This window comes from Protomyctophum bolini (genome assembly GCF_963924005.1).
Source record: "Protomyctophum bolini genome assembly, chromosome: 18".
Classification (NCBI taxonomy): domain Eukaryota; kingdom Metazoa; phylum Chordata; class Actinopteri; order Myctophiformes; family Myctophidae; genus Protomyctophum; species Protomyctophum bolini.
This window is the reverse complement of record NC_137879.1, coordinates 22,899,175-22,926,273: the sequence shown is the minus strand read 5'-3', so window position 1 is coordinate 22,926,273 and position 27,099 is coordinate 22,899,175. Positions and strand designations below refer to the sequence as shown.

At 38.9% G+C, this 27,099-nt stretch overlaps 1 protein-coding gene across 8 annotated transcripts in view; it reads left to right on the top strand.

Annotated features, from left to right (window-relative positions):
* Nucleotides 1-80: 80 nt before the first annotated feature.
* Nucleotides 81-27,099, top strand: part of LOC308333003 (myosin-binding protein C, fast-type-like) — a 42,591-nt gene continuing 15,572 nt past the window's right edge. The window contains exons 1-13 of one of the 8 annotated variants that reach the window (XM_080789157.1): nucleotides 81-192; nucleotides 8,782-8,799; nucleotides 8,948-8,965; nucleotides 13,100-13,123; nucleotides 16,853-16,876; nucleotides 16,976-16,996; nucleotides 23,605-23,670; nucleotides 24,047-24,195; nucleotides 24,389-24,506; nucleotides 24,599-24,650; nucleotides 25,030-25,089; nucleotides 25,605-25,768; nucleotides 26,190-26,322. In XM_080789157.1, coding sequence (XP_080645283.1) covers nucleotides 171-192; nucleotides 8,782-8,799; nucleotides 8,948-8,965; nucleotides 13,100-13,123; nucleotides 16,853-16,876; nucleotides 16,976-16,996; nucleotides 23,605-23,670; nucleotides 24,047-24,195; nucleotides 24,389-24,506; nucleotides 24,599-24,650; nucleotides 25,030-25,089; nucleotides 25,605-25,768; nucleotides 26,190-26,322 — 869 coding nt within the window. In that variant the 5' untranslated portion in view covers nucleotides 81-170. Of the gene's footprint in view, nucleotides 193-8,781; nucleotides 8,800-8,947; nucleotides 8,968-13,099; nucleotides 13,124-16,852; nucleotides 16,877-16,975; nucleotides 16,997-18,981; nucleotides 19,006-21,951; nucleotides 21,970-23,585; nucleotides 23,671-24,046; nucleotides 24,196-24,388; nucleotides 24,507-24,598; nucleotides 24,651-25,029; nucleotides 25,090-25,604; nucleotides 25,769-26,189; nucleotides 26,323-27,099 lie in introns of all 8 variants that reach the window. The other 7 variants (XM_080789159.1, XM_080789158.1, XM_080789162.1 and 4 more) reach the window with 7 other exon arrangements.

The following is a 27,099-nucleotide window of genomic DNA, read 5'->3' as shown; positions in this document are numbered from 1 at the left end:
GACTGCCTCTCCTCCCTCTCTCTTGCACCCTCTCCGTTCCTTGCTCACTGGTGGGTGTGGGTGACTTGAGTGCCAAGAGAGCTTTGAATAACAGTGGGATAGAAATAAAAAGGAATAAGCCCCACAAGACCTCACTCTTCTAGCTGTGAAGGGAAGACAGTGGGATAAACATGAGCGAGCCTACTGATGCAGGTACAGTAGGCACATCATTTTACATTTGTAGAAAATATCTTTTATGGTGATTCATCTGATGACAGGATTCTAGGTGTAAAAATGATTGATTGGTTGATTGATTGGTTGATTGACTGATTGATTGATTGGTGAATGGGTAGATGTTTTTAACCCATTTTGACCTGAGATCAGATTCTAAAAATGTATTCTACATCCTGACAGTTTTCTGAAAAAGCTATGTTTCATATGTCAGTCGTTCTTCGATTTTTCAAAAATAGCAGACCTACAAGCTCGTAGCGCGCCACTCGGTGGCGTGCTATGAGCTTGTAGATCTGCTATTTTTCAATAGCTAAAGCATAACATAATGCTAACATCAAAAAGGGGTTCCCGGCCAAAATTGGTTAAAGGGTTACTCTGATTGATTGATTAGTGAATGGGTAATGTTTTTAAAGGGTTACTCTGATTGATTGATTAGTGAATGGGTAGTTTTTAAAGTGTTACTCTGAATGGATATGTTGAAAGTACAGTAATTACAGCTGTAGCATTACAGTATTGCTGGTACTGATATGGTTTAAATTCAGCAAAAACACATCTTTGGATGCTGCAAAGCCCAAAATGTTTGATATGGTGCAATGCAATAAAAATACATTTGTTAAAAGCAATTCACTTACTCGCTTACTTATGATCGCAGCTAGGCCTGAAACATGACTGTCATAATCATGACAGTCATGCGATCAGCGTGCCTATATCGAACACACCCAGTGTTGCAGAGTGCCACACTCCCCCCGACCGATAGGGGCGCGTAGTTGAAAGCCAATGGCAAAAAAAATGCATGATGCAGCAATGCATCCTGCGGCAGTACTTTATATTTGATTATTATATCCAAAATATATCATCAAGCGAGTCATGTTGAAACCTTAATTGTAATTAGCTAATCAATCAAGTATGACTATTTCTACCGTCCCTATAAAGTTGAGGGGCGGTCTTATTATCATCATAGCGTATGTCTATTTGCTCAGACACTATGACGTAAAATTATCCATTCATTGTCAATGGGAATGTAATGTTTGTGTAGGACAAAGATGTGGACAGACATCCAAAGGCTGGATATAAACACTTGAGAGCAAGAGAAGGCCCTAAAAGAGAACTGCAGGGAAGAGCATGGCCGTTCATACTGTGAATCAGTGCAAAGATATGGACACACGAACAGGTGGTAAAGCCTGTGTAAAGTACTGATGGAAGTGGACTGGTTTATAAACGCCCAACTGGGACTCTTGCCTGCTGAGGAAGCACTGCACTATTGAACTCCAGGAGGACCAAACTCAGAGCTGTGTTACATTTGTCATTTAAACTTCTACTGTGACCTAGTTAATAATTACTGCAAGGCGGTAGTGCTAAAGAGGAGACAGCCGATTAAGATAACCTCTGACTGATGCATCAGCGAGCACTAATAGTTTAGGCTATTGGAAAAACAACAAACAACAGTTGAACATGCACCCGGTCTCTCATTATAAGCGAATAAGTTGTATACCATTGTATACCATCGCAACATTTGCTTCTTTTAGTGCAATTACACACAATATAAATAAATATCACGCCAAAATATTAGGAAACGTCATCTGACCACTCCTACAGTGCAACACTATACTGTATGGCAAGTGGTTTCCGGGAAACCACTTGCCAAGTGACAACGGCACATGTTGATTGACCTTTGAATGCCGTACATTGTTGAGCAGGTACTGTGTCATCAACCCAGGAGGCCGCTATATTGTGATAATGCTGGTTGAATTTGAACCTATCAAAAGATTATGGCAGCTTGAGCTTACACTAACCCTACCACTCAAGGTCTTGAGGGACTTGTGTGTGCTTTCAAAGCCCAAGAGAATAGACCCAAAAGCCCAAAATGTTAGCTATGCATCAAAACACCAAGAAAATTACATAATTTATTGACATATACTGTATGTTGAATGATGTACTGCAATCCAACAAGCGCTGACATTTGACTGCATCGTTATCAAACAGAATTGACATGAAGTGAAAAAGAACTACGTATATTCAATCACTCTGCGGAAGTAAAAGATGGAGCTAATGGGGAGCATTGTCATGACATTTTACACCATGGCTCAGTTTAGGAAGAGCTGGTCGTTTGGGGTATAATTATGGCTCGTCTTAGTTGTCCTCTCTGGTGAGCCGTCTGTCTGTCACTGCCATGATTGTGTAACCTCTGATAAGTGATGGAGAGGATGACATATAGAGTGAGAATGTTAGCCGTTATTTTTTACTAGCACCAAGGTCATGTTACTGCAAAACAGAACGCCTCACACACATGGCGTGATTGAGGCCCAGGCTGCAGTGGACTTGAATTAAACTGATTGGGCTCTGGTATGGTCATTGGTAGTTGGTTGTCATGGTATTTCCATACTCATCTGTCCTGGTCCTCATCATTATTTAACCACTATGGACCTATATATAGTTACTGCGAGAGTGAGGTCTAGCCAACACCAACTCTATGTGAAAACAGCCAATCTACAATCACACAATGCATCGCGGCGCGACTGTGAGCTATAATGTATTTCCGAGTGTGTTTTTTTTTCAAATTTTGGCTGTACAAAATAACCAGACTCTAGTTCTAACAGCCATATACACAGAATGCGAGTTGTTGTTTTTCCCTCCGTGTGAAGCCCGATTCATACATCCACGATTGTTTGGGAGATTGTAGGTCAGCTATTTCCAGCGTGTGAGTGCGACACTGTTGTGCGACAAAGCATAAATTAGGCTTAACACAGATACACCTCAAAATCCTGAGTCCATTTTTACACTAGCTCTCACAGGATGCGGAATTTGGCACTATATTATGATCTCACTTTGATCATGTTTGCACTCTGCCTTTGGCAGCAGGGCTCAAATACTGTGTATGTTTCAAATTCATGAGCTCCACTACTTTGCTTTCAATGCAATATTTGTTGGAGAGGAAACAGAGCTCCAGAGCTTGTGAAATCTAGGAAAGTAAATGCAGATTTAATGAGTTATAAAATATTCTGAATAAGAATTTAGTTGCATAATGTGTGTGTGTGTGTGTGTGTGTGTGTGTGTGTGTGTGTGTGTTTACTGTGTGTGTATGTTGGTCTGACTGGCCCCCTCATAATTAACCCTATTCTTAAGGATGGTGGAATTATGAGCAGACCCTGTTTGTGGTGTGTGTGTGTGTGTGTGTGTGTGTGTGTATTCTATGTTTATCTATCTATCTACAGTAGATACGTACCTACCTAGTACCTACAGTATCCTCGTTTTACTTAGAAGATGGACCATAGTCTGACAACCATTCCTCCTCTCATTTCCTTCTTTCAACCTCTGTTGCAGTCCTCCCTCTGCCAAGTGTTAAAAATACCGCCTCAAACCCCATAACCCCTGAACTTTTCTCTTCCATGGTTTTCCAGCAGCATATCAAGTTTTGTGAGTCGTATGATATCCCACTGGCATCTCTTAACTGTGCTAAATCATGATGTAATCCCTCACCGCGTTCTAGAAAGTTCTGACCACGTGGTTGCTCTCTGACAAAACAGATATACTGTAGCTCCAACATATGTACTAAAATACATCACCTTAGAAGCATCATTTATGCTTCAGTTAAAAAGTGTGACAACTCGCTATACAACATTTTCGACTAAAACAAATGACTTGAAAATTCGTAATTTCGTCACGTCTCAAGTTCAACACATTTCCACCTAAGCATACTGTACATATAAATTAGGCTTCAGCAGGCTAGTCAACGGGTGTGAGGAAAGGACCTAAATGGAACGATGCTATATTTCATGGTAATAAATCCTTTCAGCGTTGTGTCTTGATGACACATTATGAGGGTACATTAAAGTACAGACACTCTCTGAAGTTCCCCTGGTCCTGTCCAAGTGCTCATCTGTTTCAAGCTATAAATACTTGGAAATCCAATCAATGTCACAGAGTGACACACCTACAGTATTGGAAACTGTGAGAGGTGCCACTTGTTCCTCTTTCACAGTGCATGAATATGGCAATTTTGCTTTTCACATGGATGAGTGCCAGACCCTGTTTGTTACACGTCTCCAATGTTTAACTCTCCAACACTGACTACGTGATGAGGACGGCTCTGTAAGCCCCATGAGGCTTTCAATACCATACCAAGCATAGAAATAAGAGCATGACTTAATTTGCTGTGAATAAATGTAATCAACAATACCGTAATTTACTGTATAATTACCCTGAGGCCCCCAGATGTAGCCTTATAAGACTCCTTTGAAAGGTTACTGTGTATGGTCATGTTACATCAGTGCTGGATCACATGTTGCCCTCTAAATATAGAAAGCCTACAACTAAATATACTAGTTTCTCTGTGCAAAGCTGAAATGCCATCTACAATGCATTGCGGCGCGATTTCTGCTAATTGGTGGAGCTGCCATTATTAGAATATCGTGTTGTTTACTTTTAAAATTGCTAGTCAGTCTCATTGCTAACTTAGGCAACATGATGAGGTGTTACCATTTGGGCTTTAATTCTACTGCATCATGTTTGTTTTTTAGATCCATGCAGTGATTAACATGTTAGCTTGTTAAATCATTTGCAGACTTTTCAGCTGAATACTTCACAGTTAAAGGAAGACTTCGCCCATTTTTAGAACCCACCTACCTCACCGGTAGAGGGGTTTCTGAACTGTCCACAGCCCTCCTCTGAGACACAGACAGAGTAGACAAAATGTATACCATATTTACCATGAGCATTACTGAGGACCAGTATACGAAGATATATATCACACCACTGAAAGTGTGGCGTTTCAGGACCATTCAGAAAAAGTGTTGAAACACTGTGGCTGTCTAAAAGTTCTGGTGTATGCATTTGGTAGGCCTACTCCTAACCAATGATATCCGTGTGGAAATGTATTGATTGATTGATAATCCTAACCCTTTAACAGTTTGCAAAAAGTACAGATGTAGGCCTACAGTTATTATACAATAATGCTAAAAGGATCACAGAAATGCCCCTGCGGGCTTGTTCCCATTGCGGTCCTGTGTATCCAATTGACCAAGACTAATAGCATATCAATACTATACAACAATGGAATGACCTTGATGGTTTTTACAGTATATCATGCTGTAGATATACTGTACCATAGATAACTGTTCAATATGTATATGCCACACGTGCCAAACGTCTAGGACTGTATATCAACTTTGACAATGAGAGAACTGGTGATTCATTGACGTTTGACAAGGTCAGGTGACCACTTGACATCTGTCAATGGGGGACATAAAACAGGTCATAAATAAAGCTGAGCTGTCATTTGCGACTCCTCTCCTCTGCCTTTTGTTTTTATATGCATAGGTATGTAAACCTCCCCTCTAAATTCTCCAATCATTGCCTTAATGCCTTGAGAACAAAAACATAAAAACAAATGCATTGTAGTATTGAAGAACCTTTAAGAAGTCATCTTTTTATAGTACAGAAACTCAGCAAAACCTAAGTGGGTAAGGATGTCAGTTAGAGTAGGTCGGTATATATCAATACGGTAGGTGTTGATTGGAATGTGTCTGGAAGCAGAATCCAAGTACATGTGGCACTGGTTATACTAGCCTTGCCAAACATGTATCAATTACACACATCCGGCAGTTTACTAGTCACAGTAAAACAAGAAGCTAGAGGTTCACAAAGGTTGACAATGTGACTCATTGTGAGCTTGTAGATCTGATATTTTTGCTATTTCAAAATTGTAAAAAAAAATGTTGCCTAATAATCAATTGAAAGGTTTTTTAACTCGAGCAGATGTTACATAACAGTCTGACCAGATAGATTTCTGGATGTAGTCAGCAGGGTCTAAAGTACAGTAACCTTATCTTTGGTCCTTAGTGACCTTGGCTTACTAAGGAACGCTATACCAGTGGTTCTCAAACTTTTTGGGCTTCAGTACCCCTTTTCCTGTTTGCTTTAATCGACAACAACATTTTGATTAGAAAATACTGACATCAAAAGTCCAGTTTTTATGTCTTACTTGGAACGATCAACGATGCAAGTTGGAAATGCATGCCCTGCCCAGATATTATGCGTTGGAGCCTCTACAGCAGTGCCCGTTCGGCACTGGCCTACTTGGAACAATGCAAGTTGGAAATGCATGCATGCCCCACCCAGATATTATGTCTGTGTCCCTTTTATGCCCATATATGGAGTTCCTTGTCAGGCATGCCCTATTATGGAGTCTATGCAGACGTCAGAATGATGCCAGAACAGGCCAACTCCACAACCGTGGGTCTGACCTCAGAATGATGCCAGAACAGGCCAACTCCACAACCGTGGGTCTGACCTCAGAATGATGCCAGAACAGGCCAACTCCACAGCCGTGGGTCTGCCCGACTCCACACTGGGCACTGAACCCCATGGGGCGACGTGGAATGCGTGTTTCGAATTTGAAGTCGGTGGGGCGAATGATTCTTGATAAAGGCGCTATATAAATGCACCATTTACCATTTACCATTTTACCTACTCACCAATACAAAGACGGTTTGTGTCATTAAAAGCCTACTTTCCTTACACACTGAGCCCCCCCCCATAAAATGCACGTTTTGGCCAGAAAGGGATTTGTTTCCACAGAAAAAAAATACTTTTAGTTACTCCACTGCGCCCTCTACTGATATTGCCAAGGGAAAACCTCATAGACAAGATTTTTCCTTCTGGTGAAAAATAAATCCCTTTCTGTCCCACAAGTGTGGTTATAAGTGTTGTGGGAGGCTCCGAATGTGTCCAGTATAGGCGAAAGTAGGCAAGCCGCCTTTGTATTATTGAGTAGCAAAAACCTTCTTTATATTTTCGCTACAGACGAGAGGCTGGTCTACATTTCATGCGAGCGCAGGAAGAGAAGAGTAACATAGCTCTAATGAAGGCATTAGAGCTATGGACCAGAGCTACAGCTGACCCAACCAGTCTCACCCATAGAAACAAACACAATGAGAGACTTGTCACTTACATACTTGGATAAAGACTTTGATACATTTTACAGGATAATTTTTTTGCAGGAAACAGCCATGTTCATGATATATTTTACTTTATTTGTTTATTTAGACAGACCACTACATTTTAATGAACAATACATATCATGTAATAGTCAAATAAATATAATTTAAAGGTGGTCTAAGTGATAGGCCTACTGTATTCTAAATTAGTTTTGTTTGTTTTGTTAGACTAAGTGTTAAATAACTCTGTATTCCTATAGTAATCATTAAGTTCAGTAAAATAAGTGTTAAATAACTGTATTCCTATAGTAATCATTAAGTTCATGCAGTAACAGAGGACTTCTCGTCACTCTGGTTCTTACTAGCAGAAAATGAATGCCATGACACGAATTTCATCCAATCAGGAGAGAGAACTCACGCAGGTTAGAATTGGACGATAAACAAGTGAAATTAGAGCAAATGAAACAAAAACAGAAAATTGTCAGACAAAATTGGAACTGGACGTTCCTGTACTGTATATAAAATCGAAGCCGATACATTGGTTATTCTCTACTGACTGGATGAAATTGGTGTCCCGCCGGTTTTCTAAAGAGCTGGAGAGATGGGAGACGCCTGTCACTGAACAAACTATAGCAATGATAAACATCAGAATATAGAATTTTAACTTTTTAACTAAACACTCATTGTTTTAACAAAATAAACAGCACCTTAAATCAAACATAAAGAGAGCAACTCTAGTATAGTAAAACAGAGGTTGAGTCAAACCATTCAAGGCAACAGCAGACAACCAAGAGGAACTGCGTGACTTCATCATGTCACAAGACACCTTCTCTGGCCTTTCCCTGGCATTACAGTAATGTAGTAAGCCCTGCATGGCTGGGGAGTAGGATATACTATTCATCTATTTCAGATGAGCGTTTCACTTTTCTTTTACCAACATTGGGCCACAACAAACAAACTGACTGAATACTCACAAACTGAGACCTTGCTTCCACCTCGTCCACAAAACAAAACTTGGTAAACAAGAAATATAGCCTCTCCATTCCTTAAATAACTGGACGATCAAAGAACCCCGAGATCAATTTCAAAGTGGGTTGTGAGGTGTGGTTTGTGCACTGTCACACAGTTTCCTACCTTGGCCATTTGTGTCTTCTTACTTGGCAGCTTGAGTTCTTGATTTACCGTCCAAGATGACTAGCTGCACTATGAAATCAGATATACGTACTCTTAAGCAAACATATCTGAAATGGCCAATAATAAATATTAAGGATGTTCTTAATATTAAGGATGTTCAGCTGTTGCAGAGCAACAGCTGAATAAATATAATAAAGTAGGGCTGGAGGGGGAACATGTTTATGCATTGGTTTTCAAATGAGGAAAGACTAGAAAACATTTGCCCTTCAGGAATTTGGCCCGGTATAAATAAAATACCTATTTGGTATAATTATCTGCATAGTGATATGATGTGCTCCATATTTTTCTGTAAATGTCAGTGTATAAATAAATCTTTAAACAACATCAAGAGGTATAATATGACACTGTTTGAATTAATTATTAATGTGCTTATGACACTATAAGAAAACATAAAATCTGTAATTCCTGTTAATTTTGTTTTCTTTCTTTCAATCTTTTTCAGCTGCCCCAGAGGGAGGGGGTAAGTCACCTTCATTATAACACTATAGCCTTCTGACCTTTTCTCTTCACCCGTACAGTACATTGTTGTCCCACAGTAACTTGATTATGGTTGTCACCTTCTCACGTGTGTTCACATATCCATGTCGACTGGCCGTGTCCTACAACAGACGCACCGCCCCCTGATGGTGTGTAATGAGCATGTGCCAAATCAATCCCTAAACTCGAATTGTGTACTGTGACTTTTATGCCAGCATGCCATATATAGTGTGCTCAGAAATGTGTGTTTTCACAAATACACATTTGCATTTGTATAAAGGTTTGATAAAATAAATGTACTGTGTAGCCTTGTCAAATATTGGTCCATCAGCTGTTTAACCACTTAAACCCTACATATAATCTGGGGTCCCCCAGGGTCTATACTTGCTCCACTCCTGTTTCCCCTCCACAGCAAATGTTTTCATGAAAATAGCCCATATAAGCTCACAACATGTTATTCACATGCTGTGAGCTTGCTATTTTTGCCCAATGTTCATGGGCAGCGGTGGCCGAACGGTTTGCGGAGCGGTCTTGATATCGGAAGGTCGTTAGTTCGTATCCCCGGACCGGCACGTTAAAATTACCACCGTTGAAGTGCCCTTGAACAAGGCATACCATGAAATATTCTATGAGCAGGGCCTGGCTGTAAACAAGTTCTTGAGCTTAGTCCAGTTACCCTGGGTAAACATAGTAACTTTCTTTCTTTCTTTTTTCGCCTATTATGACATGCCCAGAATAGGAGTTACGCGAGGGTTCATGTGGTTAGATGCAGTCTTACTCAGCTGTTCTGGGAAAATATTTGGTGCAATGTACTGTGATGTCTACAATGCCATGCTCATGTGTGGTCGTACTGTGTCTGCACCGGGTTTTATATGTTGCCTGTAACTGACGACATACATGTTCAGCTGTTGATCTGTGTTTAAATATACATGTTCTAATGAGCAAAACAGTGTTCTTTTTCATTAGTGTTTATAATTAAAATCCACTAATTTTAGTTGCAGAATTTACAGAGTGAAAGCTGAGGCTTGTAGGGACACTTGTTCTTTTGTGGTGTAACTTGATCTCATTCTGTGTGTATTCAATTCATTCACACAGTTTAACGTGGTATTGAGTGGAAGGTTATAAATGTTTATTCTTAATAAAAAATGGAACAAGTGCCATTGCTACAGGTAATAATTGTTGTAGTAAAGGTTGTGGTTGTATTACAATCCAGGTGGGGAAAATATAAATCATTCACTTGCAGTAATATGCATCAAAACAAAAGACTGTCAGTGGTAGAATGTTGTGTAATGGGTCTTGGCCAGCTTAAAATATAGGCTACTTAAATTATTTTATCTGAAGAAGCACCTATAGAGAAGAGGGTAAGAGGAAATCTGATGGGAGTATATTGAAAGCTTTATGTACATATAGTGTCTTGTCTTGTGTCACAGCATTATTGACTTTCTTTCACATTGTTGTCGACTACTGACATACTATGAATGGATTCCTTTAGCATGTATGGATTTAGAATGTAAAGATTACAGGGTGTGCCTGTGTGTATCGTCTCATACAATATGTTCATGGAATGCATTTGTGTGGAATTCAAAAAGTTTGTTTATCGTCCATCGTTTATTAGTTGTTTACGATTAAAAAACAATCACTTTAGTTGCATTCATTAGTTATTTACAATTAAATTCTACTATAATTTTAGTTGCAGAAGTTGCAGAAGTTATAGCTGAGCCGGGTAAGGGAAATTCGCTGCTTGTTGTGTTTTGACGTGACTTGGTCTTATTCAGTGTATTCGTTCACTCGTGTGGTATGAGTATGAGTTTGAGTTTAAGGTGATGTTGAAGGAGTTCATTTGGACAGTAATAAGATCTTAATACAGGGGTTCTCAAAAGTATTTTTTAAATAGTGTGCGCGTGCGTGCTTGCGTGCGTGTGTTATGTTATTACGTTATGACAAACTATGAATGGATTTATTCAGCCTGTATGGTTTGGTTTTACAGTAAAGAAATGTGTGCTTGCTTGTACGTGATATTGTCATGTTTTCATGGAATGCATCCATTACTTGTGTGGTATTGAGTGTGCATTGTTGCATTAGTTGTTTACAATTAAAATTTTAGTTGCAGAAGTTGCAGAAGTTATAGCTGAGCCGGGTAAGGGAAATTCGCTGCTTGTTGTGTTTTGATGTGACTTGGTGTTATTCAGTGTATTCGTTCGTGTGGTACTCTAGTGTGTGTTTGAGTTTAAGGTGATGTTGATTTGGACAGTAATAAGAACTTAATACAGGGGTTCACAAAAATAATTTATACCGCCCATTTTTATAGGGACATTTTTGGTGAAATTGGGAAAAATAATTTTATTACATTATGACATGATATTAATGGATTTATTCAGCCTGTATGGTTTTACAGTAAAGAAATGTGTGCTTGCTTGTACGTGATATTGTCATGTTTTCATGGAATGCATCCATTACTTTTGTGGTATTGAGTGTGCATTGTTGCATTAGTTAAAATCCACCATCGTTTTAGTTGCAGAAGTTGCAGAAATTATAGCTGAGCCGGGTAAGAGAGCTTGTTGTGTTTTGGTGTGTCTTGGTCTTATTCAGTGTCTTCATTCACAGTGTTACTCGTGTGCGTTTGAGTTAAAGCTCCATTATGTCATTATTGTCGTGAATAAAAGGATAATTTTGCTAATCTGTATTGTAGAGTATGTTAATACAATATAACGTAATTGGTGTGGTTGCATTTGGTCTCCCTCCCTGCTCTTCTATTGAGTCATTCAGATCTTGTGTCTAGGTTGGACACAGACTTTGACACGATCCATTTCTGGTTTGACACAAAATGTTGACCTGAAGGTCAAAAGTCAATTTCTCCCCTGAACAAACAGGCAGGTTCTGTTAGCTCAGTGGTAAAATGTAAGAACCTGAGCAAGAGACCTGGAGGTTCAAGTCCAGGGTAGGATATAGGAAACTTACATAGTGCAACTTTAATTTGGACAGTAATATTTATTATATTATAATACAGGGGCTCTCAAAGCCTATTTTATGTAAGTTTGTCACAGCATTATATGTTTCTTAGATTTTTGTCGTTGGATTTCTTGGATCAGCATGTATGACATGTGTATATGATATTTTTATAGCATGTCCATGGAATTCTTCTCTATATCATTTAAAACAGTGTTCATTTATTGTTCGTCTTATTAGTTGCCAACATATAATCCAATCACTTTAGTTGCAGAAGTTGCAGAGGAGAAAGCCGAGGAGGGTAAGGTCACTTATTCTACTTTGATGTGACTTGCTCTGAATCAGTGGTTTCATTCAGTGTTACTTTACTTGTGTGATATAGTGTGTGCGTTTGTTCTTCTTCATTAGTTGATTACAATTTAAAGCCGCTATAATTTTAGTTGCAGAAGTTGCAGAAGTCATAGCTGAGCCGGGTAAGGGCCCTTGTTGTGTTTTGGTGTGTCTTGGTCTCATTCAGTGTCTTCATTCAGTGTTACAGTGTGGTATTGAGTGTGCCTTTCAGTTTGTTGAAGGAGTTAAAGCTCTATTACTGTATGTCAGGGTGTTTTGTGTGAATTAAATAAAAAATGTCCCCAATTTGTATGTAGAGTATGTTAATACATGATACAATCGCTGTGGTTGTATTTAGTCTCCCTGCTCTATTGAGTCAGACTTATTTTGTTCTTGCATATGTCTAGGTTGGACACAACCTTTGACACGTCATGTGTCTAGGTTGACATAAATGTTACCTGCAAGGTCAAAATTTAATTTCTCAGGCAGGTTCTACTAGCTCAGGTAAAAATGTAAGAACTTGATCAGGAGATCTGCAGGTGCATGTCCAGGGTAGAATAGGAAGCTTACATAGTGCAACTTTAATTTGGACAGTATAATATACTGTCCAAATTAAAGTTGCACTATGTAAGCTTCCTATTCTATATATTATGTATTATATTAGGGGCTCCCTAGCCCTTGTATACCACGAGCCCATGTTAATGTATGTAATATAATATTACACAATTGGGGTGGTGGTAAACACCACCACCATTGAGAAATGTATATGCATTTCCTATAGTCTGGTTTGACCACTACTTAATTTCTCCCCTGAGCAAGTAAACCGGTTCTATTGGCTCAGTGGTAAAAGGGTCAACACTTGAGTGGGGACCAGGGTTTGAATCTGGAATAGAACATGAAAGTTACATAGTGTAGCTTTATCAACACTAAATAAAATTATAGTTTATCGTTGGTAAACTGTGGATAATATTTATTGGCCAGCTTATTGTATAATTCACTTGTTTTAGCTGAAGGAGCACCTACAGAAGAGGGTAAGAGAAACAATTATTTGATAATTATTATGGTTTTCGGATGGCATTATGATGAAAATAACACAAGTGAATCACCTTTGTAATTGTATGAAACTTATTATGGGCTTGTCTGCATAGTGTGTCACAGTTTTGTATGGATTTGTGTTTCACCTTTGTTGTCGACTGCTGATGAATAGATTGAATGGATTTCTTAGGCATGCATTTGGTTTCAGGTGTGTTCATGTGTATTTGACTTTGCCTCTCTCAAGTTAGTATGACCCGTCTGCATAATGTCTGTCATACAGTAGCATTCTATGGAATTGTGTTTCTTAAATGTTTATCATTGACTGCGGATTAATGGATTTCTTCAGCATGAATTATTCAGAATGTATGATGTGCTCATGAGTATGTGATATATTCAGAATATTTGTTCATGGAAGGCATCATGGAATTCAATAAACATTGTTCATTGTCCTCCTTCATTAGTTGTTTACAATAATCACAACCACTATAATTTTAGTTGCAGAAGTTGCAGAAGTGAAAGCTGAGGCGGGTAAGGACACGTCCTCTGTTTTGGTGTCAGATTTAGGGTTTACTTGTGTGGTATTGAGTGTGCATTTTCTTTTATATTAGTTGTTTATGATTAAAATACACTATAAATGTTGTTGCAGAAGTTTGTTTTTTCACACAGTTTTAGCCATGTGATGTGTGGTATTGTGTGCATTTGATCACCATTAGTTTACAATTAAATTGCACTATAAATTTAGTTGCAGAAGTTGCAGAAGAGAAAGCAGAGGCTGGTAAGGGCACGTATTCTGTTTTGGTGTCAGATTTAGGGCTACTCGTGTGGTATTGAGTGTGCATTTTGGTGTGACTTGGTCAGATTCAGCGTTTTGTGTGTTATTGAGAGTGCGTTGGATCACCATTAGTTTACATTTTGCACTATAAAATGTAGTTGCAGAAGTTGTAGAAGTGAAACCTGAGGCGGGTAAGGACACGTACCGGTGTCAGATTTAGGGTTACTTAAGGTATGTGCATTTTCAATTAGTTGTTTGATTAAAATACACTATACTTTTTGTTGCAAAAGTGTTTATTCTTTCACACAGTATTAGCCGTGTGACGTGTAGTATTGAGTGTGCTTTTTTTCACTAGTTGTTTGCGATCACTATACGTATTTGTAGCTGCAGAAGTGTGTATTTATTATCCATACAGTGTTACTTGTGTGGTATTGGGTGTGCTTTTTTCTTCAGCATCAGTTTACAATTAAATATGCACAATCATTTTAGTTGCAGAAGTTGCAGAAGATGCAGAAGTGAAAGCCGAGGGGGGTAAGGACACGTATTCTGTTTTGGTGTCAGATTTAGGGTTACCTGTGTGGTATTGAGTGTGCATTTTCTATTAGTTGTTTATGATTAAATTACACTATAATTTTAGTTGCAGAAGTGTGTATTCTTTCAAACATGTGGTATTGAGTGTGTCTTTGATTACCTTCACCATTAGTTTACAATGAATGAACATGCACTATACATTTAGTTGCAGAAGTGTCACACAGTGTTAGCTGTGTGATGTGTGGTATTGTGTGCGTTTGATCACCATCACCATTAGTTTACAATTAAATATGCACAATCATTTTAGTTGCAGAAGTTGCAGAAGTGAAAGCCGAGGCGGGTAAGGACACGTATTCTGTTTTGGTGTCAGCTTTAGGGTTACCTGTGTGGTATTGAGTGTGCATTTTCTATTATTTGTTTATGATTAAAATACACTTTAATTTTAGTTGCAGAAGTGTGTATAATTTCACACGTGATATTGAGTGTGCGTTTGATCACCATCACCATTAGTTTACAATTAACATGCACTATAAATGTAGTTGCAGAAGTGTCACACAGTGTTAGCTGTGTGTTGTGTGGTATTGTGTGCGTTTGATCACCATCACCATTAGTTTACAATTAAAATACACTATAAATTTAGTTGCAGAAGTTGCAGAAGTGAAAGCCGAGGGGGGTAAGGACACGTATTCTGTTTTGGTGTCAGCTTTAGGGTTACCTGTGTGGTATTGAGTGTGCATTTTCTATTAGTTGTTTATGATTAAAATACACTATAATTTTAGTTGCAGAAGTGTGTATAATTTCACACGTGGTATTGAGTGTGCGTTTGATCACCATCACCATTAGTTTACAATTAACATGCACTATAAAATTAGTTGCAGAAGTGTCACACAGTGTTAGCTGTGTGATGTGTGTGGTATTGTGTGCGTTTGATCACCATCACCATTAGTTTACAATTAACATGCACTATAAAATTAGTTGCAGAAGTGTCACACAGTGTTAGCTGTGTGATGTGTGGTATTGTGTGCGTTTGATCACCATCACCATTAGTTTACAATTAAAATGCACTATTAATTTAGTTGCAGAAGTTGCAGAAGGGAAAGCAGAGGCTGGTAAGGCCACTTGTCTGTTTTGGTGTGACTTGGTCAGATTCAGCGTTACATACTTGTGTGGTATGAGTGTGCTTTTTTCTTCTGCTTTAGTTTACTTTGAAAATACACAATAATTTTAGTTGCAGAAGTTCCAGAAGTGAAAGCCGAGACTTGTGTTCTTGTCTGACTTGGTCAGATTCGGTTTGCAAGTGTGGTATTGAGTGTGCTTTTTTCCCTTCTCCATTAGTTGTTTAAAAAAAGAATGTTGTTGCAGAAGTATGCATTCATAGCGTACTGGTGTGACGTATGGTATTAAGTGTGCGTTTGTAGTTTTTCATTAGTTGTTTACAATTCAAATCCACCATAATTTTAGCTACAGAAGTTGCAGAGGTGAACGCCAAGCCGGGTAAGGGCACTTGTTGTGTTTTGGTGACTTTTTGGTCTAGTTTACGTGTATCACAGTTTTTCTCGTGTGGTATTGCGTGTGTGTTTTTTGGTGATGTTGAAGGAGTTTGGACAGTTTATCTTAAAATGGCTTTACTACAGATTGAACAGATTCAATATTTAATAAGAATCCAGGTATGGGATTAGTCTTGGCCATCTTAAAGTTTACATTAATTATTTTAGCTGAAAAAGCACCTACGGAAGAGGGTAAGAAATAATGGGCCGTATTTTGTGTGTCATAAGTAATAGGTCTTATTACTTAACTTAAGACCTGGAGGTGTGGCCAATGCTGTTTAGCTATTTTGAGTGGCCAAACAGCGTTGGCTCCAACACAAGGTCATAAGACCTGGTACTTACAAAATAGAGCCCATTAATGTGTTACTGTCTGTTGCATTGGGAGTTATCTGATGCGACTATGATGGAAAATAACTCAAGTGAACGGCTTCATAAGATACGTATTATGTGCTTGTCTGCATATTATATGTGTCGAATAGTATCCGTGTTTCTTTCACATTTTATGTTGACTGCTGATGGATAGACAATGAATGTATTTATATTGGCATGTTTGGTGTGCTGAGTGCTCATGTGTATATGCGATATTATCATAATATACTGTATGTTCATGACTTCTGTATGGAAAGGTTTAGTTTATACCTTGTTAACCTGCCACAATTGCTGATGGATGCAATTTCAAAAACTGAAATAACCTTTTTGTTATTGTTACCATTATGTTTTTATGATGTGCTGTAGGCATGTGATGTGGTGGGGATTGTACTTTGTATTTTGGTTTATCTGCCAAGGTTTTGTCTGTGTGATTTAAGCACGGTGAAAGTTGGCATCACATTATCCTTCTCTATCCATCCAGTTAATAATTATATTTATTTGCTCAGCTGAAGGCCCTGCAGCAACAAAGGGTAAGGGCCCTCTTTTAGTGTGAGGAAATAAATGCTGTACTGTATGCAGATTTATCTGGGACATAATTTAGAACTGAAATTGTCACTCATTTTCTTTAGCTGATGGAACTGCAGACGAAGGTAAGATGGAGTTGTATGCCTACTGGACTGGATTTTATCTATTTTTATACTAAATGTATTCACAGAGTGACGTGTATACATGTTCGAGAATGTGTGAAACTGATATCTGTGCATGTATACGTTTTAAACATTTCAATTCAGAATATATTTAAAGTTGGTCTTCAACAGTATACGGGTTTGTCTAGTGTACTGTAGGCTCGGGCTGTATCAAAGTCTCAGTTCATCTCAGTTGATGTGTTTGTAATCACCATGGCAATAAGTGTCATGGGGTCCTCCAGCAAGATATGCTGAATCTATGGAAGAAGGGGACTTAATTAGTTCCTCTCTATTCATTATTATGTGGGCCATAGGTATTTAAACCCAACAAGACTTGTCCAAGTAAGCTAATTGCAGCATCGTAGGCTAAGATGATGTTGTCAAACTTGTCATAGATGCTACAATACCTTTTATCACCAGCAGCACAATTTAAAAATGTTATGGTGTCACTCTGCAGTGGTGTCTAGGCGTCTACAAAATGGTCAGTCTATGTGTGTCTGGAACTGATCACACAACTGACCAACATTCTTGGGCACACTACCCGTTTGCCACAGAAGTACATCCACTTTTTAAATGGACTATAATTTTATGTTGGAAGCCAAGGGCTGAGCAGGCTGAAACCTGGCCCAAATTTCAGTCACATTATAGTCTATCATAGTCCACTTTTCTACTCAGTCTTATGTGAACACCCCAGACAGTTTAAGTTGCTCGATTCAGTATTTAGATGTTTGATATTCATTTTAGCTCCACCACTCCCTTCCTATACAAACACATTGTAAATTCAAGCTGTATCCTCCCAGTTTGCTGCATCAATGTTGCAGCTCTTGAGGTTGGCCTTCAGGGTGTCTCTGAAGCGGAGAAGGGGTCTACCAAGGCTATGCTGTCCCTCAGCTGACCGTAGAGCAGCATCTTTGGCATGCGGCTTTCAGGCATTCGGACAACATGACCTGCCCACCGGAGCTGGGCCTTGATGATCGGGCTTTCACCGCTGGGGTAGACCTCACTTTTGCAGGACCTCAAAATTTGACACCTTGTCCTGCCACTTGATGTTGCATATTGAGCATAGGCACCTCTGGTGAAACCGTAGTACTCAAGACTATACTGCTCTGTAGACAGCAGTTTTTGTGTGCAGCTTTATACTATGGTTTTGCCACAGCCTCTTTGTCAGTCTTCCAAAGGATGAGCTGGCTTTGGAGGTGCGCAGTGATATCTCGTCGTCCATTTCTAGCGATGGTGCCATCTAGGTAACAGAACTTCTTCACGGTCTTGAGGTCCGTATTGGGCTATTGGCCACTGGTGGTGTGGGGAACAGTAGAGCAAGATTCTGAGCTGATGGAGTTGGTTGAAACATGTCCTCTGTCTTCCCCAGGCTTATAGTCTGGCCAAAGCACCTACAGGATACTGAGAAGTGGTTCACAATGTGCTGGATGTCATTGGGAGTTGTAGCTGGTGCAATCAAAAGAGTAGGCTATGTACTGTAGGCTTAATGTTAGCAAACACAAATATTGTTATTTCCTGATTTAACACTTGAGTGCCTTATGCTGTTTTTTTAATCAAACTCATGGATATATCATATTTAATATATGTTTGAACCAAACATTTAATCAATGTGTTTTTGTCCTGAAACTTCACTTTACTGTTGTACTTCCAAGGCTACAACGATAATACAGTGTGTTCAATTTGTGTTATTTTTATTTATTATAATTATTTTTTAAATTCATTAATTTATTTTGCATGTAATAGCACTACACAATTAAGACAATGGTTGACCTAATACGTGCAACAACAGCTGGTTGTTGTTTTTTGTCTTTGTGTGTGGTGGCATGCTTATGTTTGTTATCAAGCTCCATTGTTACTGTATATATATGTATGTCCTGTCTGTGCAAAGTCATACCGTATGTCTGTCAAGCTGCTTTTTCCAGTTCATTTGCTTCCTTGCTTGTCCGCAGCATATTCAGACAGTGACGAGTATGGTAAGAGAAATAGCTAGTGTTCTCCAACGAGAGCATGGCCTGCGTGTCTCTTAACGTCTTACTTCATGTTTAAATGTGGTATTCTGAGTTGGACAGGATGTCAAATAATATAAAAATAATTTTGCAGACCTGGGGCAATTTCTATCTGCAGTGCTTCTGACTGCTCAATGTTTGACTGGACCTTGTGTTGACCAAGATTCAAGTTTCATGAATCAGGCTTCATTTAAGCCTCATAAGGTATAACACTTAACACTTGATTCATACATGAAAGGAACTCTTAATTCACACTTAATTGACTGGGATACTGAACTCTGTACTTCACTACCATTATATTATGTTATGTGTTTGACTCTGTCTAAACATTTCCTCTGCCAAATGTAAAGAAATAGGAGAGAAAGATTTGACAAATATATACAGATAATATAACGGTACATTAACTACTGTATGCTATGCAAGATAAATATTTATTTACAGTATATTGGTACCGTGTCTCAATGTCCAAGAGTCACTCACTGTCAGCAAATTTGAACTTCTATAGGCTACGTGCGATATGTGACAGCGACAAATCATGCCCAGCCTTGAACGAACAGGAATTTGCTTTTCCATAGACAGAGTGCTGCCCAACATGCATGCGAGCTATGAGACTCTACCGTTTTTGTTTCTGTCCCTCGGGTAGCTATATAGAACAAAGAGGCTTGCCTTGAACCACAGCTGTGGTTATGTGTAGCATGCCTAAAGGAAGAACAGCTGCTGCTGCTGCTACTGCAGGCCAAGTTACCCATGATATGACCATTTTAAAGTGTAGAGTACTTACATACATACATACATACATACATACATACATTATGTGCATGTCATCGCTGCCTGGTGAAAACCTAGTATGTCCGAAAAGCTGTATTCCAATGGATGAAAGGTAGTTATTATTAGTCACAAGCTCTTTTACCTACTTTTCACCAGTTAAATATTTATAAAATTGACTGACACATCCCCCCCCCTAAAAAGAAAGAAACGGATATCTGCAAGCTTGTAGATTAGTTCTTAGGGCATTAATGTACAAAAAGAAAAAGTTGAAATATGGAGATACGAGGTATGTTCACATTGTACTCAAGTCAAGGTCAGGTTGTTTGTACAACACAACCTTTGTGATGTCACAACCAACAGCCATCTACAGTAAATCATTTTGAGCCGTTTTATTTTCATTAAAATGGCATCAGTACCAAGACAAAGACAGTTTTTTTTTTAAATGTCCTTAACACAAAAAGCCATGATATTGCCAAATTCACAACAACAAGAGTTTTACCATTAAATCCAATTAGATAGACATATTTATACCGTAAATTCCAGCTGAAAACAACTGGAGGCAGTTTGCCATTTTATACTGCTGACATATTGTAATGAAAGGGATATGATGTTCCTTTAAATTAGTGGTTTTCAACCTTTTTCATGTAAAGGACTCAAGGCCCACTATTCAATTGGCATTTGAACCACGTTCGTTGGATAGATCGCATCCACAATTCCATGCTGTATTGATGTTGGTACCATTAGGAGAGATATAGGCAAACGTTGATCAAAATAACTACTCTACATTCTCTAATTGTCGATCTAGACTTCTTGTAAATGAAGTTAACTTAAGTAATACAGTTTAACAATTTTACATTATTGAACTTCTTAGTTGTGACAAAACAATTACTACATTGCATCCATTGGAACACAAGTTCTGAAAAGTAACCGTTTTGGACATACACTGTTTCAGCCCAACAGCAACTAATTTACTTAGTTGGCATTAACTAAATTAATGCCATTCATTTTCTACACCAGAATTGGTTGTAAGCAATATTGACAATGATGGAAACATGTGGATATATCCATCTGTGCAAAACCAATAAAAAGATTCAGCATACCATGGTAGAGATTGGTCACTGTATGGGGTAGATTGGTTCCTTTGGACCAAACACAATTCAGTCCAGCAGAAGCTTTGCAAATACTTTGTCCTATGTCTGATAATGGAAAATACAGTAATCAGAAGATTGTATAACTTTTTCTTTTTTAACAGTTGTGTTCTTACTTCTACAATAAGTAAAAACCATTTTGAAAGTATAGCGAGGTTATGCGCATGCATAAAGTGAGTGGCAAATTGAGTGGCAAAGTGAGTTTTAATTTATTTAACATTGTTTAACGTCGTTTAATGCAATCTAATAGGTTTTTGCCACTCAGGAGTTCCCGCATAACTTCTGTGATATGATATTGTCATGTGTGATAATAATTAAATCATATATAAAGCTTAATCTTATACTAAGGTGTGGACTGCAGGTACAAGAGGCCAGAATAATAGGCCAACGTAATCAGAAATAGTAGGGATAAAGTATTTGGTTATCAGACCACCATGAGATGGTGGTCTGAGAAATGTAGACTTGTTTCACTTAAAGGAAAAGCAAAAAATGACTTACACACCCCGTGAAGTTTTTCTTGCATTCCTAAGTCAATCGTTTTGATGACCAGCAGAGTCTCATGCAGGAGACTCAATGGAGTGAGACTGTGCAAGTCGACTTCACCGGTTATCAAATTATTGGCTTTAGGAATGTGACAAAAAATCTCCACAAATGCAAGGCTGCATGTGTTCAGGGTGTATAATTGATTTGGGGTGAACTACTCCTTTGTCACCTTTCCCCCACTGTAAAAAGAATAATAATTTGTGGTGCAACCACTCAAAAACCAGCATTGTCCGTCCGTCCGTTCCCATGTATGTAGGGTACCAACAGGGGGCGCTGTTGCACCACTCACTTCAGACAAGTCTGATTATTTTCATTGTACAGGCTTTTTTTCTGATTACGTTGATATAATTATTTATTGTTTTTATTATTCCTTTGTTTTATCTAATTTACACTGACAGAGTATAACAATGCATTGCTATCCTTCCATATGTTGAACTGGGGTTGTATTTTTCAGCTTGTCCTCAACAGTATGGTAAGAGATAGCTGGAGACAGTGTGGGGATATGATTATGAATTGCATGGAGATTAAATGTTATGAAATGCAGTTTCTATATGTAGATGACAATTGAAATAATGTAACATTTGTTGTTTGGATTGGTCTGATGTTTATTTTATCGTGGATGTTAGGTTGATGTGAATTGACAAGGTCTATTTGTGTTTGCCTGTGTGTTGAATGATTAAACGTGTTTAATCATTACACCAGTTTTTTGTACTGTACAGTACATAACTGAAAGACCAAGATTCTCAAAGACTACTTTATTTGGGAATAATACTTTTTTTTTGTGAATTTCCTTGGAACCACCTTGTTATGCCAACAGCACACTACTTTCCTATCCAGTTGTTTTTGTTGATGCATGATTGCGTTCCATTGTTTATTTTTGTGCTTTGAGCCAAGGACATGGAGAAGTTTGCTGTTGACATAAATGTCTCATTGTGTAATAAATGCGTCTCATTCTGGTTTACAGTACCTTGGGAAGAAAGTAATGTAATTGATTCTCACAATTCTCTGTGATGAACGACCTACCCCACAGTATATGTATGTAGATTTGTGGTGACCTAAAGTCTTAATGGCCACAAATGAGTAAAAGTGATAGCTATGATAGAAGCGCATTCTCATCAGCTCACATTTGAATAAGATAGCAAAACCCTTAACCTAAAAAGTTGTTTAACCTAAGATTGTAACATTTTTTTGTAGAGATGTGATTGTGAGTATCTGCCGATACCGATTTTCCCGATCCGATATATATATATTTTTTATAGGACACTTCCTCCCGATCACGTTCTTTTAGAGCGCCGAAGTCCTGAACCCCTGGTTCACGGAAGTAATTTCTCTATGGAGAATAACAAGGGGTCATCTTAAAATCGTCTCATATGTTGTGTTCATTGTGTTGTGAATTGTGGTACAGAAATAAACAAACTATCCAGGCGATATTGTCAGGGAGGTATCTCTGTATTGTTTATGATAGTCATTCATGACATATGATATTTGATCATATTGTCCGTTTCTAGCGAAAATTTAACTAATTCGGCAGCAGTAACATTTGCCTTTTCTCTCTGTCAGTGAAACGGCCAGGATGATTTGTTTATTTTTCAAACACAATTCTTATATGAGGCGATCTAAAATCCCCCTATGGGGATTACGGTACAATGCAAATACAAATGTACATGAACCCGCGATTTTATCATTCTTTACATATTTTAAAGATTCTCTCCGAGACAAATGAGTCACAATAGCTAGTGAGATTATGGTCCCTGCTGAAGCATCTCTCCAACCTGGTTGGTTTTGAAGCACATGGTCATGTTTGTATTTAATTGCCTGATATCCTTCTCACTAGTTAAAGCTGTGGTTGGTTCTTTGTTTGGTTGTTCCAATGTTTGATAATGTATGTCTGCATACGTTTGACGAAGGATTGTTCATTCCTATATGTTCTAGTGTTGAATCGTCCATGTACTCTCAATGACAACTTTAAGAGTATTTTTTGTTTTGTCCATTACTACAGTATGACTTGTCATGCAATATGTGAGCATGTTTCTACATGTGGTCTAATGGGCAGGGCCATCTTCCATAAGAGAATGACTGAGATTACAGCTTCTGTTCCACCTTTCAGACGGAGCGACTGAGCTTTCAGGGATCTTCGTGGACAAACCCGAAGCAAACATAACAGGTGTTGCAGGTGAGAAACAGACACTTTCTTTTAAAGACCCTTTTAAATGTAGAATTAGCTTACAGAATTGAAGTACTTTGCTGGGTGTTTTAATTGTGGTGTATATTTAATAAATGTATATATGTCATGTAAGCATGACATAAGTGTATTATGTGATGTATTCCCATGCTTTTGTTCTTGCTTAATGTAAATCGCTCTGGATTAAGAGCGTCTGCTAAATGCCTAAATTGTAAATTGTATCACATCTAATCTAAATTAGACAGACAACCCAGCAGTGGATTCCTTATATAACATATTAAGATGACATTGATCTGGAACTTTGATTCATCATGCTAGTGATTGATTATGTAGTTACCGGTCTATCATATGCGTTTGTGGGCAACAGGCCAGGATGTGACGATCACAATCAAGGTGGACTCGACCACTCTGGTAAGAAAGCCTACAATGAAGTGGCTGAAGGGGAAGTGGATGGACCTTTGCAGCAAGGCCGGGAAACATTTCCAATTCAAGGAAACCTACGACAGAAACACTAAGGTGTGTGTGTGTGTGTGTGTGTGTGTGTGTGTGTGTGTGTGTGCGCACTGTGTGTGCGCACGCGTGTGTGTGTGTGTGTGTGTGTGTGTGTGTGTGTGTGTGTGACAGACGGACTGTTCACAATCTCAAGTGTGTAAAAGTGTGCATTATGTTAACAGCTGCTAATATTAAACTAACTTAATCCCACTCAAAGATCTATACTTATGAGATGAAGATGATCAAATTGGTCCCTGGTGACGCCGGGGGCTACAGGTGTGAGGTGACAGCCAAAGACAAGTGTGACAGCTTTACCTTCGAGATCACCGTGAATGGTGAGTGGGAGCAAACACTGGGTGCTGTCTCGGGGGGAGAGTTCTCTTCAACCCATTTAGCCTTATCATGTGTTCAAACTCTCTCATTCCAGCTGCAGCGCAAGAGCAGGCACCGGTGGATGATTTGGCTGCCTTCAAGAGGTCGTAAGTGCACCGAGTTGAACTGAGAACCCGCAATGCACTGTCAGGTTCCTTTGGAGCCTATAGGTGCCAGGACCACAAGGCCAGTGGTCCGGGCCAGTGGCAGTGCACTGAGTTTAGGGTGTTTTACAAAAAACAATTATTCGATATTAAGTCAGATAAATCTTCTGACGATTGTTTAATTACAGTAACTGTTTCACCACAACAGACATGTGTGAATGTGCCTCCGTTTAGTGTGTCAAGTGCATGTGTGTGGTTGTATCTTTCAGCACATGTGGGATATGATACGTTACTGTCCTTGGCACTGTCTCATGTGCAGCAGATACTGTATGTTTGATATCCATTAAGCTACACCCGACACCCTGTCTGTTTCCAAACACAGAGGTGCTGGGGAGGACGACGGAGATCTGGATTTCAGCGCTTTGCTGAAAGCTGCCAAGAAGTGAGGTTACAAAAGTATTAAAGATGTGTGCCATGATTTTTTTCCACCCTAAAACATGATCATCAGGTCTTATAAGGAAGAAGAAGGTTTTCAAAAAAGTGTACAGTATTTGTTAAAATGTCGTTTTTATGTTGGCACCCCCACCAGTTTATTAAGTATGCCTGGTTTGCCTGGTGGGTGGTGATGGGTGGTGATCCACCTGAACTTAAGCCGCACCCACAGCTGTAGTTGTATGACAAAGGGGGAGGGGTTAGGGGAGGGGCTGATAATGTGATGTCACTATATTACTGTTTTTTTCATTGGCACGTTTGACTGTCAAGAGTTCAGCCTCCAGGAAGAAACCCTAAATACAAAGGGAATACATCATTGCACATAAAAACGACTCCAGGGTGTCTAATGAAGTACTATCACCTCATAGAAAAACTCCATCTTTAAGCATTGTCTTATCCACAGCTGTATGCTTGGCAACACTTTGTAAACCCCCGCATTCAAGACCTCTTTTCCTTAACAAACAGGAAGAAGAGACCTGAACCGGAAAAGATTGATGTGTGGGAACTGCTTAAGACTGCCCATCCCAACGACTATGAGAAGATTGCCTTTGAGTATGGCATCACCGACCTGAGGGGCATGCTCAAACGTCTGAAGAAGATGAAAACTGTTGAAATCAAGCCAATGGAGGGTAGGGTGACGTGGGTTTTGGGAAAAATAACAATGTAGAATACAAGACAGGAAAGAAGGAGAATGAAATGGCCATTTATAAAAGGAAATACAAATAATCATTTAACTCTGAGAGGTCAAGTTACTCTGAGAAAAGCTCCCCTTGGTCAACAATCACGGACACAAGCTACTCTTTTTGCTACAGACATTTAAAACCAATGCCTTAATGCCATAAAAATGCTGTGAGAAGAACACAAAACAAATACAACACATATTAATTCACAACGGGTACGCTGACAAAGCCCCAGACACTGATTCTATCTGACTCATGGCAGCTACACTGAGAGTTAGAGTTGGTTCAACTAACTAAAACAACACAGATTTTGCCATGTGTGAAGGACACAAGATGCTATCTATTTTGTGCTATCTGTGTGCACCCTCAGCGTTCCTGAAGAGGCTTGAATCTTGCTACTCGGTGGAGAAGGGCAAGAAGATTGTTTTGACCTGCGAGGTGGTTGATCCCAATGTCCAAGTCAAATGGTTGAAGAACGGCCAGGAGATCAAAGGCTCAGCCAAGTACACACACACACACACACACACACACACACACACACACACACACACACACCTTTAATAGGGTACTTTTTTACTACACTAAGATTTGATTATTTAGACAGTTAGCCCATATCTTTTTCCCTCCTTTACTAAGATGGCAGTAGCTGACTGTGGAAAAATAGCGAGCTAAAATTATCCATGCCACAACAACGTCATATTTTCAGATGACACTTCCATCAACACTTTGTATTTATAGGAGGTTGTAATTAGCCTCATGGATACTTAGTTGCACATTGCTAAGACGTCTCATGGGCCTTCATGGTCAAAGATCTCTAAGGTCTGACTGGTCACTTTGACCTATTATTTATTACAGTACTTTTGAGATCAAACGTATGTACTATCATGTAGTGTTTGGCAGTATAAACTGCATTTAGAAAGTAATAATGTATGAAGTTCTCATTGAATTATGGGTGGGCCAAAAAACAGGGTCACAAAAAAAAATGTTTTCATTATTATTATTATTATTATTTTATTTTATTTTATGTTATCATGTCAGAAAGACTGACTGATGTTATCTGGCTGCATTGAAGCTACGTGTGGTGCTAATGCGTCCCCACGCCAGTCGTCCATGCCGTTTCTATGCCCTCTTCTTTCTAAAGCATATTGTTAAAATTCAGCCCAAATCCTGTTACGGGTGTTTCTGCAGGGTTTTTTTTCCAGACCTGAGGGAAGTTGCCCTGATGTTTGGTCAAGTGAAAGGTGTTTTGCATCCTGGGTGGGGGTCCAGAAAAGGTCAGA